At 42.5% G+C, this 16,957-nt stretch overlaps 1 protein-coding gene across 2 annotated transcripts in view; it reads right to left on the bottom strand.

Moving 5' to 3' along the window:
- Window positions 1-3,044: 3,044 nt before the first annotated feature.
- The window catches only part of RASGRP3 (RAS guanyl releasing protein 3), a 137,498-nt gene continuing 123,585 nt past the window's right edge, over window positions 3,045-16,957 (bottom strand). For both annotated transcript variants that reach the window (XM_077283012.1, XM_077283011.1), the window contains 2 exons: window positions 10,827-11,194; window positions 3,045-5,141 (listed from right to left, as the gene is read on the bottom strand). In XM_077283012.1, coding sequence (XP_077139127.1) covers window positions 5,133-5,141; window positions 10,827-11,194 — 377 coding nt within the window. In that variant the 3' untranslated portion in view covers window positions 3,045-5,132. The remainder of the gene's footprint in view (window positions 5,142-10,826; window positions 11,195-16,957) is intronic.

Consider the following 16,957-nt stretch of genomic DNA (forward strand, 5'->3'; position numbering starts at 1 on the left):
CTTCAGGAAAATGGCCGCGGGATGCCGCGCGTGCGCAGATGGAGATCGCGGCGGCCATTTTCCTGAAGCCGCGGCCAGCAGAGCGCCGCTTCTGCGCACGCGCGGCCAAAGGAAGATGGCCGCGCCCACCGACCACCAATGGAATAACGGACATCGCTGCTATTTTCACCCCCCCGTGCAGGATTGGGGACGTTGGACATGCGCACACCACTACGCCACCAACGGAAAACTACGCAATATCTGGGGGAAGAAGCCACGCCCATCCGACCTGACCAGCCTGATTGACAGGCGAAAATGACTACTTTGGTAACATATTTCGGCAGCATAGGTGGGGAATCGGGGTCCACAAACTACACTATTGTAATGCACAGCTCAGGCCCTATTTAACAGTATTTTTATCTCATACCGAAAAAAACGGGGTGATAGGTTCCCTTTAATATAGGGTTTTCTTTCAGTCTGCAGTTATTGAGAACAGGTAGAGGACATGCCAGAGGGGAATACCATGACATCCTCTCATCGAAGCATCCCACCGAGACCAGAGCAGAAGCAGAGTAGAGTTGATCATGTCCGTAACTAGAACCTGTCCAGATGTGAGGAGGAGATTTCTGCCAGGAATGCAGCTGAGAGACAGAAAAGGCTGGCTTGTTGGTGTTGGATGCTGATGAGGAGTTAAGTCACAGTCATCAATGGTATCATTGACCTGCTCAAGGGAACCCTCATCCATCCATATACCCTTGTTGGTAAGAAAACTAAAGCCCACTGCACCGTTGCAGTGTGTAAACGTGCACTTACCTCACTACATTCTGGTGCCAAAGTACTCAAGACTGAGATAGAGTCTATAGTTAGTTAGCTAGACATATTGACTGTTTCAGACCATGTTTTTTGTCAAAATCAGAGTCCGGAACTTCCGGATTTGCTGCCACGTTTTGTTTTTGCACCGTAATTAAGAATCCTAATCCTTCTTTTTGTTACAGGAGATAGTTTCTGAGAAACATTATACACTACTCAAAAAAATGAAAGGAACAGTTAAACATTACAATGTAACTCCAAGTCAATCACACATCTGTCAACCTCTCCAGGTATGAAGCAACACCAATTGTGAATCAATTTCTCCTGCTGTTGTGAAAATGGAACAGACAACAGCTAGAAATGATAAGCAATTATCAGGACAACTCCTATAAAGTAGTGGTTCAGCAGGGGGTGACCACAGACCATTTATCTGTTCTCATTCTTTTTGGCTGCTGTTTTGGTAACTTTTGCATTTTGTCATTGCTCTCACCCCTAGAGGTACTGTACACTAGCATGAGGCGGTGTCTACAAACCATAGAAGTTGCTCAGGTAGTGCTGCTCATCCAGGATCATAAGAGGGCAACAACCCAGCAGCAGGACTGCTACCTCCTCCTTTGTGCAAGGAAGAACAGGAGGAGCAGTGCCAAGTCCTGCAAAATGACCTCCAGCTGGCCACTGACATCCATGTGTCTGCTCAAACTGTCAGATACAGATTCTATGAGAGTGGTATGAGGGCCCGACGTCCACAAGTGGGTGTTGGGCGATTGGCATTTGCCAAAGAACACCAATATTGACAGATTCAACATTGGCGCCCTGTGCTCTTCACAGATGAGAGCAGGTTCACACTGAGCACATGTGACAGACACGTGACAGAGTCTGGAGCTGCAATGGAGAATGTTCTGCTGCCTGCAACATCCTCCAGCATGACCATTTGGCAGTGGGTCAGTAATGGTGTGGAGAGGCATTTCTTTGGAGGGCCACACAGTCCTCCATGTGCTAGCCGGAGGTACCCTGACTGCCATTACGTACCGGGATGAGATCCTCAGACCCATTGTGAGACCATATGCAGGTGCAGTGGGCCCTGGGTTCCTTCTGATGCATTACAATGCTAGGCCTCATGTGGCTGAAGTGTGTCAGCAGTTCCTGAATGATGAGGGCACGATGCAATGGACTGGCCTGCCCGTTCCCCAGACCTGAACCCAATCAAGCATATCTGGGACATCATGTCTCGTTCCATCCTCCAAAGCGATGTTGCAACACAGACTATCCAGGAGTTGACTGATGCTTTAATCTGGGTTTGGGATTAGAGATCCCTCAGGAGAACATCCGTTGCCTCATCAGGAGCAAGAGCAGGCATTGTAGGGAGGTCATACAGGCACAAGGAAGCCTCACACACTACTGAGCATCATTTCCTTGCCTTGAGGCATTTCTACTGATGTTGGATCAGCCTGCAATTTGATTTTCCACTTTGATTTTGAGTATCATTCCAAATCCAGACCTTCATGGGATATTAATTTTCATTTATATTGATCATTTTTTATGTTTTATTGTTCTCAACATATTCCACTATGTAATGAATAAAGATTTGCAACTGGAATTTTTCATTCATTGATATCTAGGATGTGGAATTTTAGTTTTCCCTTTATTTTTTGAGCAGTGTAGGAGAGGATAATTGTCTTCGATAGACTTGATTTACGGCTAAATAGCTGTCGCAGTTGGTTAACTGTTGGGCATTTTCAGTATAGTTGACGATGAACTATTCCTCTGCTTTCACTGAAGTCACATCGGGTCGGGATAGGGATATTTGGTTGGGAGATAGAGGTAATTGATTGTAAGATTATAAACTGTTGTGCTGTACCACAGGCAAGCCTGTACATTACACTCATATAATGTTCCAGTTCACAGGGTGTTAACAGGTAACAGGTGGCCAGTTTACACAGGAACGCCAGTAGGTGGAATTATAGAAAGTATAGTAGGTACTGATTGTATAGGTGCCCCACGGTACAGCACAAGGGTCTCAGCCTCCCAGTTGAATGTCTGTCTGTTTTGGATGTTTTCTATTTTCTGGTTGAGTCATCCACATAACTAAGTAAAATAACTATGGAGAGTGAACTGTGTAGGAGTCGTTTTTCTCGCCTGTGACTTCGCTGTATCCTGAGGAACTCACCCCGGTACACGACTTACACATATGCTCTGTAGACAATACCACCTGAATCCTCACTGATATTAACTTTCAATGCACACAAAGCATTTTTACACAGTTTTAATTAAACCATAAAGCTTTAAAAAGAAAATGGTTTGTCCTCTGCGAATACAAGTTTTTTTTAAATAACATTGCAGAACAGTAAACACAGTTTAACATCAGTATCCAGTGATTTAAGAAAACTTTGAAATAAATACAAGTAGTGTGAGCATTGTTGATCAATTTACATATGATGTAACTGTTTTAAGTTTAGTTTGTACTATTTCTGTACAGTATACTGTAGTTCATATATTCAGGATTTTTGTATTCTGACGCAAATAGGAGTGCGTTTCAAAAGATAAGTTAAATCAGTTTCTGCAGCATCCCTATGAGTAGGTTGATTCTTTAAGTCTCATCGAGCTATTTGCTGTATAAATGTCCTGTATAGGAAAAAATGAAGGGACTGTTTTGGGCAAAATTAACAAAAAAATCTCTACAAACTACATTATTAACAGTTTGTCTTGCCCCAAAAAACATTCCAACTAGTTATTAGGTGTGTCTCTTCTGTATAAGTTGCTGCGTATTGCCTGTTGTAAAGTGTAATCCATCCATTGCAGCAGAGACACTGAACACTGAAACAATTACATTTAGTGAGAGCAGTGAAAAGAAAAAGAGAAAAGGCACTCCAAATGTGTTACTCCCAATATACAACATAGCAGGCAAGGGATTGTATATGCTTACCTGCCTGAGTTGTGACCCGGCACAACTCCGTAATTGTAAGAATGAAGATATGCTGCTCCGCATTCAAACCAAACAAGTAAAAAAGAGCAGTGATTCTAGGGCACTTCCACAAAATGAAGACAAAGGTGTGTGTTCTCCAGATCTTTATTCATACAATGTGTTTCGAAGACAAATTGACTCCTTCATCAGGTAAAGCCTATAAGTGATAAAGGAGTCAACTTTACTTTGGAACGCATTGTATAAATAAAGATCTAGAGGACATACACCCTTGTCTTCACTCTGTGACAGGGCCTGAGAATCACCGCTTATTTTCTGTTCCGTTTGAACAGGAAATGTGAGCAGGTCTTTGTCTTTCTGATCACGCTCTCCTGACAGTTACATAAAGGCACAATACAGTGTTGGACTTTTAGTTCAGGTCATGCAAGCCATTGGACAAAAACAATAGCAATGAATGCTGAAAAGTAAGGGAAAAAACTTCAAGTACCTATAGTGCTTGTAAAAGACTCAAGAAGAGAAACTACCCACTCAAAAAGGGTGGATGGCAGGTAAATATGTTCATCTGTTTCAGAAGAAGATCGTAATGTTGCTGGGAACTGGAGAATACTGCCATCGATATTTAAACACATCCACACTACACTACAGATATACTGATAGGGGATTGTGGAATAGCATTTTTCCTAGGAATTCTTCTTTATACATTGTGAGTGTCTACTAATCATCATTCAACTTGACAGTGGGTGATCTCATAACACAATAAATTCCACCATGCTTCAGGTTTTGAAATGACTTCTCAAAGAAACTAGACATGTTCTAGATATTCGCTACACATCACAATTTTGATTTTCGGTTGAGTAGTCTCTGTTTTAGATTTACGTTTCTCTAACTGCACATTTATCGACGTCACAATTATAGGAATATTTTCATCTCTATGTGAGAATAATATGATGTCTGAATATCACCAGCAGGAATCACATAAAAAAATCAGCTACCAGTAGTGTGACACTGCGGACTAAATCCTTGGGTGTGATAATTATTAAATAATATTGCTTGACTCGTCATTTGCTCGATTAAAATAAATACCAATCAAGTAGTAATACACAGTCTCTACAAACCTAAAGCTGTTATGTACAAAAAATGCTGGATTTTAGTGGAGTCAAACACTCAACGTGACCAACTGTAGAAGTGACCAAGGTCAACTGTAAAAGTCAAGTTGTTTGTGCCTTCCTTCCAACTGTTGCCATACTTCATTTTTCAGTGACAAAAGTTAATTTGTAACTCATGGAGTCCAATAGTGCATTTCACCAAACATCTGTTCTAGGACTTTCTTCTCATTGCCAGGTAGTCCAGGCCACTTTCTCGCCCCATTAAAGAAATTTCAGTTCTCTGCCAGTTTCTTTCATCTTTAGAAGAAACCAAAGATTCAACGGTCCTGTCAACATATAGAATGTAATCATGATAAAACATAGTATGGCATATAATATGAAAAAGAGATACTGTAGGACTCTGATTCCAATGAATCAAAACAGAGAAATCTTTTATCGATCACTAGCTAAATCATTTAGTGTATCGGGACGTGAACTGTTGAGAATTTTAATGTATAGAGCTACTCTTAGATGTGGTTTTGCACAATGGTGCTTGAAAGTTGCTGAAACTTTTCAGAGTTTTTTATATTTCTGCATAAATTTACTGTATTTTTCAGATTATAAAATGCACTTTTTTTCCTCAAAATTTTAATGGAAAATGGGAGTGCATCTTATAATCCAAATGTAGCTTACTGCATTCTCAAGTCTTAACAGTTGATTTTCACGAGTCTCAATAATAGATAAAGAGAATTAAACCAAACAAATGAGAAAAAATGATCCAATTCAGTGACTGTGAGTGGCAAAAGTATTTGAACCTTTAGGATTAGAAGATAACTTGCAGTTGAAATTACAGAAGCTATTATTTTCAATCAGTTGGATAACTACCAGGTTTGAGAGGGTGAACTGTTATTTCAAGAACAGGGATGTATCAAGTCTGATTTTCACATGTTTGTGGAAGTGTATCATGGCATGAGCAAAGAAGATTTCTGAGGACCTAACAAGAACAGTTGTTGATTCTTATCAGAAGTAAAAAGGTTACAAAACTATCTCTAACAGTTTTGACTCTAATAATCCACATTCAGGGAGATTGTGTACAAATTAAGGAAATTCAAGATCAATAATACCCTTCTCAGGAATGGTCAACTATCAAATATCACTCCAAGAGCAAAGCATATAATAGTCTGTGAGCTAACAAAGGAACCCAATGTAACCTCTAAGCAACAAAAGGCCTCTATCACATGATTCCATCATCAACCTTGAACAACAAGGCTGTTCATGGCCGGATTGTAATCAGAAACCCACTGCCCTCCAAAAAGAACATTGCTGCCTGCCTGTAGTTTGTTAACGATCACCTGGACAAGCCAAAAGGCACAGTATTTTGTGGATGGATGTGCCAACATAGAGATTTTTGGTTTATGCTTTGAGAAAGAAAAATACTTCATTACAGCATAAAAACTTCATAACATCTTTGAAACATGGTGGTGGTATATCATTGTTTGGGCCTGTTTTTCTGCATGTAGGCCAGAGTAGCTTGCCATTATTAAAGGGGTTCTCGCAGAACTTGAATAAAATAAATAAAATACATTTAAATATTACAAATTTTACTAAATATCTTTATTTAGCAAAACATTTGCAAAAAAAGGTTATCTTTATTTAGTGGACTGTCTTCGCATTTTCACTCAGGATACTCACAATAACTTGAGGATTCTGTCACGTACTGAACGGAAATGCTTGGGCCGACCCAAGAGAGTTTGTATTATTTTTCCTGCAGCTCCGTCCTCCTGTCCTCCAATAAGCCTGTCAGAATGACTGAGATAAATGTTCTCAGTCAGGCAAAAAAAGATTATCTTTTTCTGACTTAGTTGCACTGCTGCTGCTCAGCTGGTCCTGTCCTGTCAGGTTCAGTGAACAGAGAAATATGAGTTCATCATACCTGAAGGACACTGCTCTCATCCAACATCTGTCTCAAACGGATGTCTTTATCTTTACGCAACCCATCCTACTATGTCACATGTGGGACGGCTTGGAAACTGCTATGGCAGCTGGCATATTTAAAATCTTGACAGTTCACTAAATAAAGATCACCTTTTTGCTAAATAAAGGTATTTAAGGGTATTTAGTAAAATTAGCAACAATTAAATGTATTATATTTATTTTTTTTATTCAATTTCTTGGAGAACCCTTATAATGGAACAAAGAATACTGAATAATACCAGCAAAGAAGAATGTCAGGACATCTGTCCATGAGAGCATGTGGGTCATGCAACAAGACAACAACCCAAAGCACATGTGTTGTTATGCCAAAAATATAGTTAAAGAAGAAGGAAGTTAAAGTCTTGGACTGACCACGTCAAATCCCTGACCTTAATCCTATAGAAATGTTGTGGAAGGACCAGAAGGGAGCAGTTCATGGGAGAAAACCCACCAGTATAACAGAGTTGTAGAAGTTTTGTAGGAAGGAATGGAGTAAAATTTCTCAAAGCAACTGTGCAGGACTAATCAACAATTACGTATAGGTGGAGTTACAGTGGGAAAAAAAGTATTTAGTCAGTCACCAATTGTGCAAGTTCTCCCACTTAAAAAGATGAGAGAAGCTTGTAATTAGCATCATAGGTAGACCACAACTATGAGAGTCAAAATGAGAAAACAAATCCAGAAAATCACCTCGCCTGATTTGGCAAGATTTATTTAGCAAATTATGGTGGAAAATAAGTATGTGGTCACCTAAAAACATGCAAGATTTCTGTGTCTCTCACAGACCTGTAATTTATTCTTTTAGAGACTCCTCTGTCCTCCAAAACTTACCTGTAGTAATGGCACCTGTTTGAACTTGTTATCATTATAAAAGACACCTGTCCACATCATCAAACATTCACACTCCAAACTCCACTATGGTGAAGACCAAAAAGCCGTCGAAGGACACCAGAAACAAAACTGTAGCCCTGCTCCAGGCTGGGAAGATTTAATCTGCAATAGGCAAGCAGCTTGGTGAAATCAACTGTGGGAGCAATAATAAGAAAATGGAAGACATACAAGATCACTGATAATCTCCCTCGATCTGGGGCTCCGCGCAAGCTCTCACCCCGTGGGTGTCACGGGGAGACTAGGTAGGCTAAGGCTGGTTACCCGGGCCCCTGCGATATCCCTCAGACTAGGGAAAACCCTGTCTGTCCCTCTCCCAGAATTTACACTAATGGTGTGCTTGTCTGGGCCACCAGGCCTGGCCCTGACTCCTGTTCCAGCCCTATGCTGAAATCACCACCCGCCACCCAGTGAATAGACCACACACCAACCCCCCACAGAAAGCACAGACAGGGAAAACTAAAAAACGCACCACGCCGCAGACACACAGGAAAACACAATAATGTGCCCAGGGCAAAACAAATACAAATATAGGAAGGAGAAATATAACAAAGGATAATACACCACCAGATACGATATTTCTTCTCCAAGACCACCACTACAGACTGGAATCACTAGGCACAAGCTATAATCGGCGACGCCCAAAGTCCAGCAATACTATTTAAAGGCCGTGGGCGTGACCCAGCCTCCAACCCGAGTACCAGCTAGATTAACCCTGGGCAACCTGGATAAAAATCTAGCTGGCGCCACTGAGCGTATAGTGGATGAATGTGGAATTACCGCTGTCTGTCGGACGCCCTAGTGTGAATAGCGTCCGACATGACAGTGGGGTCAATATGATCACTAGAACGATGATCAAAAATCCCAGAACCACACAGGGGGACATAGTGAATGACCTGCATAGAGCTGGGACCACCATAACAAAGGCTACCATCAGTAACACACTATGCCCCCAGGGACTCAGATCCTGGAGTGCCAGATGTGTCCCCATGCTTAAGCCAGTACACATCTGGACCCATCTGAGGTTTGCTAGAGAGTATTTGGATTATCCGGAAGAGTATTGGGAGAATGTCATATAGTCTGATGAAACCAAAGTAGAACTGTTTGGTAGAAACAGAACTCGTCGTGTTTGGAGGAGACAGAATGCTGAGTTGCATCCAAAGAACACCATACTTACTGTGAAGCATGGGGGTGGCAATATCATGCTTTTGGGCTGTTTCTCTTCAAAGGAACCAGGATGACTGATCCGTGTACATGAAAGAATGAATGGGGCCATGTATTGTTAGATTTTGCGTGCAAACCTCCTACCATCAGCAAGGGCATTGAAGATGAAACGTGGATGGGTCTATCAGCATGATAATGATCTCAAACACACCACAAGGGCAACGAAGGAGTGGCTTCGTAAGAAGCATATGAAGGTCCTGGAGTGGCCTAGCCCGTCTCCAGATCTCAACTCCATAGAAAACCTTTGGGGGGAGTTGAAAGGCCATGTTGCCCAGCGACAAGCCCAAAACATCACTGCTCTAGACGAGATCTGCATGGAGGAATGGGCCAACATAACACCAACAGTGTGGGCCAAGCTTGTGAAGACTTACAGAAAACGTTTGATCTCTGTCATTGCAAACAAAGGATATATAACAAAATATTGAGATGAACTTTTGTTAATGACCAAATACTTATTTTCCACCATAATTTGCAAAATATATCTTGTCAAATCAGATAAGGTGATTTTCTGGATTTATTTTCTCATTTTGACTCTCATAGTTGTGGTCTACCTATGATATCAATTACAGGCCTCTCTCATCTTTTTAAGTGGGAGAACTTGCACAATTGGTGGCTGACTAAATACTTTTTTTCCCCACTGTATTCCTGCACAAACGGGTCACAACCAATACTGAAAGAAAAGGTTCACATACTTTTATCACTCACAGACATGTGATATTGAATTATTTTCCTCATTTATAAACTACAAAGACTGATATTTGTAACTCATTTGTTTGATTTGTTTCTATTTATCTTTTAGGTCTTGTGTGAAAATTTATTGTAATTTTAGGTAAAATTTATTCAGAAATATGGAAAGCACTGAAGGGTTCACAAACTTTCAAGCACTACTGTAACTGCTCAATGTGACATCAAACAGAATATTTGTATTTATTAATGAAAATTATTAATAGGTGACTTTTTCTACTTTCTACAGCTTCCAACAGCTCATTCAATATGTATGCCATCTCGAAATAATCCTTGTATTAACCCCTTTCTGACCTCGGACGGGATAGTACGTCCGAGGTCAGAAGCCCCTCTTTGATGCGGGCTCCGGCGGTGAGCCCGCATCAAAGCCAGGACATGTCAACTGTTTTGAACAGCTGACATGTGCCCGCAATAGGCGCGGGCAGATCGCGATTAAATAGTTAAATGCCGCTGTCAAACGCAGACAGCGGCATTTAACTACGGCATCCGGCCGGGCGGCCGGAAATGACGGCATCGCCGACCCCTGTCACATGATCGGAGGTCGGCGATGCTTCAGAATGGTAACCATAGAGGTCCTTGAGACCTCTGTGATTACAGATCCCCGGCAGCTGTGAGCGCCACCCTGTGGTCGGCGCTCACAGCACACCTGATTTTCTGCTGCATAGCAGCGAACAGCAGATCGCTGCTATGTAGCAGAGGCGATCGTGCTGTGCCTTCTTCTAGCCTCCCATGGAGGCTATTGAAGCATGGCAAAAGTAAAAAAAAAAAGTTAAAAAAAATGTGAAAAAAAATAAAAAAAATATAAAAGTTTAAATCACCCCCCTTTCGCCCCAATCAAAATAAATCAATAAAAAAAAAATCAAACTTACACATATTTGGTATCACCGCGTTCAGGATCGCCCGATCTATCAATAAAAAAAAAGCATTAACCTGATCGCTAAACAGCGTAGCGAGAAAAAAATTCGAAACGCCAGAATTATGTTTTTTTGGTCGCCGCGACATTGAATTAAAATGCAATAACGGGCGATCAAAAGAACATATCTGCACCAAAATGCTATCATTAAAAACGCCAGCTCGGCACGCAAAAAATAAGCCCTCAACCAACCCCAGATCATGAAAAATGGAGACGCTACGAGTATCGGAAAATGGTGCAATTTTTTTTTTTTTTTTTTTTTTTTTAGCAGATTTATATATTGTTATACCTCAGTACTGCTCAATTCTTCCTTGGTTTCTATGCCATTGTGGTCTTGAAGCTGCTCCATTATCTGTACTTCCATGATATCCATATTTGGATGCATGTTAGTCTTTTCATTCTCCCATTTAGCGAAACCTTTGTTCTTTGTTGACTTACTATAAAATTTGCATTTCATCTTAGGAAAGGTATGAGAACCTGTGTCACTCCAGCCAGAATCGGGCCACACTGGATCTGTTTGTGTCGCCTGGCTGGTTGTTGCCCTCTGTAATCGTACTGAAATTTTCCTAGAAGATCCAGTCACCAAAGTGATTGCTCGTCCGTCTAGATCTTGATTGTCTCTTCCAAAGGGAGGGAATTCAAATACTTCATCTTGTGCTGCAGAAATTAAAAGTGTTATATTTAGAATCCAAAAGACTTCAAACTTAAGGTGTAAATGTCATTATTTTTACTTTTATACTCACAAAGGAGGATTGTTGGAATAGGGACAAGAGAAAACCTATCCTGTTGATTTACTTTATACACAGCTTAAAGAAGCATTTCTCCTCCCATAAAAGTATTTATCCTCTTAATATATTGAAATCACCAAATTATATAGCACTGTGTACTTACAACTGCTCATTTTGCATTCTACCCAGTTAATTCTCCTCTTTTCCATTAGGTCTGTGATATCACGTGAAAAACAAACTAGCTGAATCCTTCTAATCTCCTTCTAATTATCGCAGTCAGCCAGCACAAACAGTAAGGGTACCGTCACACAGTGCCATTTTCATCGCTACGACGGCACGATCCGTGACGTCGCAGCGTCGTATGATTATCGCTCCAGTGTCGTAGACTGCGGTCACACTTTGCAATCACGGCGCTGGAGCGATGCCGAAGTCCCCGGGTAACCAGGGTAAACATCGGGTTACTAAGCGCAGGGCCGCGCTTAGTAACCCGATGTTTACCCTGGTTACCAGCGTAAACGTAAAAAAAAAAACAAACAGTACATACTCACATTCCGGTGTCTGTCCCCGGCGTCTCAGCTTCTCTGCACTGTGTAAGCACCATAGCCGGAAAGCAGAGCGGTGACGTCACCGCGTCACCGCTGTGCTCGCTTTCCGGCCGGCAGGCGCTCACAGTGCAGAGAAGCTGAGATGCCGGAGGACAGACACCTGAATGTAAGTATGTACTGTTTGTTTTTTTTACGTTTACGCTGGTAACCAGGGTAAACATCGGGTTACTAAGCGCGGCCCTGCGCTTAGTTACCCGATGTTTACCCTGGTTACAAGCGAACACATTGCTGGATCGCTGTCACACACAACGATCCAGCGATGTCAGCGGGTGATCAAGCGACGAAAGAAAGTTCCAAACTATCTGCTACGACGTACGATTCTCAGCGTGATGTCTGATCGCAGTAGCGTGTCAGACACAGCGATATCGTAACGATATCGCTAGAACATCACGAATCGTGCCGTCGTAGCGATGAAAATTTCACTGTGTGACGGTACCCTAAATTCTTTGAACACAGTGTGCCAGCACAAAGCATGAACACAGTCCTCAGGCAAAAAGAGTGAATGCAGTCAGCCAGCACATTTGTATGGTTTAATCTTTGAATTAGAGCAGACACAGCTAGTACTTAGCATGGGGAGCAGTCCATCTTGGACTCTAAGGTCTGGCACAGCTCCCTTAGCCCTACTACCCAGGGACAGCTCTGACAGTTTTACCCAAATATACAAATAATCCTAGTATGTCCAACAAGCTAAAAATTGATTCAGAAGGAAGGCAATTTAATGAAGAATGGGAAAGTGAATAGATGTTTGGGCTTCAAGGAGAAAAACCTGTATGTCTTTTGTATTATGAAGCTGTGTCAGTGGTAAAGGAGTACAACATATGTCGACATTTTGACACCAAACACGGAACTAAGTATGCTAAATTTAGCCTTCAAGTAAAACAATAAATTGTCCAAGAATTAAAAGTCAGAATGCAATTGAAGCAGAATATGTTCATAAAAGCTACAGCCAAAAATGAGGCATCGGTGAGGTGAAAGCTAGCTTCATTGTGCTGAAGAAATAGCTCAAACTTCAAAGTGTTTTTCCGAGGGTTCATTTTTGAAGCAGTGAATGTTAAAAGTGTATGAGCAGGGCTGCCCCGATCCGATTTAGGCTTTTAAAAATGTCAATCAAGCAAAGCGGTCTTCGGCACCATGCCACTTTTTAGTGAATAAATTATTCACCCTGCTGTGAACATCAACGGTCTAAAAACTAGGAATACGGTGGTGCTCAGCTAATGAATGATATGCAAATCATATCTGAGAAAAAGAAATGCGGCACTTACTGTTTCCTAAAATAAGTCCTGTCTGAGACATGAGAGCGGTGTGCAGGGGATGCGGGGAGATTCAGAGAACGACAGCCATTTCGAGTTTAGCACAATACTTTTAAGGGACCTGAATCTGTAGATACGTTGTGTTAAACGCGAAACGGCCATCATTGGAATAAAGGACTTATTTTGGGAAACAGTGAGTGCTGCTTAGCTTTTTCTCATATATGATTTTTAAAAATATAAATTTGTCAAGAAACACCAAACAAATAATCACGCAGATACCTGACATGATCACAGATTTCCAGCGTAGAATTCACCTATGGAAGTCCCAACTGGACCAGAACAACCCTTGCCCACTTTCCAGTTTGTCAGAGCATCTCAGTCTCAGTTCCCAGTGCTTTTTCATGCATTTGCTTGATTACCAAAGTGAGCCTGTTAATTAATGAGTTTGATCAGCATTTCTCAGATATTAGAACATGACACTCAAGCTTTGCAATCTTTGCCATTCATTTTAACGATGATGTTCACAGTGCACCGCATCACCTTCAGATGGAGTTAGCAGATATTCAGAGCAATAATGTCCGAGAACAAAGTTCAGGGATGCTAAAATCGAGGACTTTTACCATCTACTGCCCCCTGACTTGATGGCACAGCTCCAACTTCACGCCGCCCGTATTCTGTCCATGTTTGGGAGTACCTATCTGTGAGTACAGATGTTTTCAGTAATGAATCTAAACAATACTAAGCACAGTTCACACATCACTGATGACAACTTCCATTCTGTTTTAAGGATTGCTACAGCACAAGACCTAAAACCACACATAGACACACTGACCACGGGAAAACGGTGTCAGCAATCTGGCCAGAAAACAAAACAGGTAAGCATTTTTTAAAAACCTGAGTTAAAAATATAATAAAATTTATTTCTGCCAAGAAATCTAGTTGGTGTTTGTTTGATGTTTGGTTTGTTGATATTTTCAGAACATGATCAACAGATGTGGATGGTGTGTGATGTGGTGTCTCCGGTTATTTAACTATATGGTAAAGAGTAGTTACATTTATACATTCTTATCGCTCTTGAAGATATTCATGCAACATGGCTTGAGGATGGACCGCAATGCACTGACTGTGGGTCTCCTGACCGTGACAGCTTTATAGAAATATATGACACTATCATACTGAGGTCAGAAGACCAGTGACCAATCCGTGTACTGCAGTTCTTGCTCAGACTGTTTTTCACAAACGTCTGAATGAGCCCTTACAATTTCAAGCGTCCCTTTGAAGGCAGCCATAATGCTGATGTGGCCTTGGTGAAAATGAGTTTTACACTGCCCAGTACTTAAATGTTGAAGGTATCAAAACTTTAAAAATTATTTTTCATATTTCATACCATTTAAAAATATATACATATTTTCTAATTAATACCTTAATACTGTACATACATTTTTTTAGAACACATTCTCTTTCAATATACAGTATTACATCTCTTTCATGTGCAGACAGTTGTGATGTTAGATGACTGAGGGCCGTTCCATGGCATTCACTCATTTAGCAAATGTTACCATGAAGATTTAAGTGAAAATTATTGTATCATAATGACAACCTCGGGACGGGGCTGATGCACAGAAGATGCATGGCTGACAGTTCCTCCACCTCAACTGTTTGCTAGAGGTGCACGGAGAAGGTCTCAGGGCAAGCTGTTCTACTTAGTGGCTATAATTTAAAAGTGGTTGTCTCTGATGAGGAAAACCCTTTAACCTTCAACTGTATAGTTACTTTACTTCAGTTTTGACTTCTAAAACTGTTGAAGATCCTCATTATGATATTTATAATGCCTTTAGGTACATATGGTCATTAAGTTGAAGTTGGAGATGGAATCATAAGGGTGGAATGTCTATGAGGTGATATCGCAGCCTATGGCTGAAGCACTGCGAACATATTTATATCCTCCAAAAAAAAAACAGGAAGGACCTCCATCAGTAACCTGAGAACTGAAACGAGAAACATTATGCACTGTTTCATTGAGTGAAGGGCAAAGAAGGAGGAAAGGGCGTTGAACAAACTGACCAGCGCTCCATTTTACATAAAAGTAATTCTGCGCTCCTCTTTTTATTGTCTTTCACATATTTTACCATATCTTCTGTAAGACTAGATGTCAGCATTAGGCCTTGTTTGCTTTAATAAGGCTGGGTTCACACTGTGTTAGGGCTGTCCCACACGTCCAGATAATTCCGGTACCGGAAACAATCGGTACCGGAATTATCCGTGTCCGTGTGCCCCTGCGTTTCTGGTGAACATCAGTGTGGCACACGTGTGCCGCCCGTGTGCCCACTGGGTACCACACGCACCGTGCTGGGTACCACACGTACTACCAGCATCTGGTGCTGAATCCGCAATTCATATGTTCCCTGCAGCAGCGTTTTCTGCAGAGAAAATATGAATAATAGTGTTTAAAATAAAGATCTATGTGTCCGCCGCCCCCCCACCCCCTGTGCGCCCCCCCGCTGTTCTGAAAATACTCACCCGCTCCCTCGTTGGCTGTCGCTGCTTCCTGGTCTGGCCCCATCTTCTCCTGTATGCGGTCACGTGGGGCCGCTCATTTACAGTCATGAATAGGCGGCTCCACCCCTATGGGAGGTGGAGCCACATATTCATGACTCTAATCGTCGGCCCCACATGACCGCATACAGTAGAAGGGGCGGCCAGCACAGAACACTGCGAGGGAGGCGGGTGAGTATTTTCAGAACAGCGGGGGGGCGCACAGGGGGTGGGAGGGCGTCGGACACATAGATCTTTATTTTAAACAATATTATTCATATTTTCTCTGCAGCAAACGCTGCTGCAGGGAACATATGAATCGCGGATTCAGCACCAGTGGGGGGGACAGCGCTTACTGTAGCGCTGTCTCCTGCACACCACACGGACTGCAAACGGAGAAGGTCCGTGTGTGGTCCGTGTTTTACACGGACCCATTGACTTTAATGGGTCCGTGTAATACGTGCGCTCCCACGAACACTGACATGTCTCCGTGTTTGGCACACGGAGACACGGTCCGCAAAAAATCAATGACATCTGCACAGATGCATTGATTTTTATGGGTCTACGTGTGTCAGTGTCTCCGGTACGTGAGGAAACTGTCACCTCACGTACCGGAGCCACTGACGTGTGAAACCGGCCTTAGTGTGACCCGTTTAACGGACTACGTTACACCGCGGCATAACGCGGTGTAACGTAGTCCATTAACGCTGCCATTGAATGCAATGGTGGACGCATCGCTAGCGCACGCCCACAATGGGCGTGCGCTAGCGATGTGCCGTCATTGAGTGATGGACCCTGAGACGTGGGCTGCAGCGTTTCCGGGTCCGTCACTGCTAGTGGAGCGCCCCCACACCGCCGCAGGGCCGAGGGGTACCCGGAGCCGGGCCTCTGGGATCTCAGTCCTGGGGTTGTCACGGTGGCTAGACCCGGTCCGTGGCCCTGTCTGTCAGTGGGGGACGTCCGTTGCAAATAGGTGCTGTTAACGGTGGTATAGCGGTGCAGTTGTGGGGTGCAGGTCGCGGTAAATAACGAGGACACCAGGTTGCAGTCTCTTTACCTCTTTACTGGAGATCTCTCGGTCCTCAGTCCAGAATCCGGTCCACCAGGCTGCGCAAGTCCGGCCGGTTCAATGGCACCTCCAGAGTTCTCCTCACAGGTGGAAATCAGTGCCTTCCTTCTTAGCGCTTTGTGTTGTAGTCCTTCCCTGCTGTGCTTACGGAAAGTACCCCACAACTGTTGTGTCTGTTTCTTAAGTTCCCTCACAACTCGATTAACTGATCTTCTGCTAATCTTCCGTCCCTT

Source organism: Ranitomeya variabilis, chromosome 2 (genome assembly GCF_051348905.1).
Source record: "Ranitomeya variabilis isolate aRanVar5 chromosome 2, aRanVar5.hap1, whole genome shotgun sequence".
Classification (NCBI taxonomy): Eukaryota; Metazoa; Chordata; class Amphibia; order Anura; family Dendrobatidae; genus Ranitomeya; species Ranitomeya variabilis.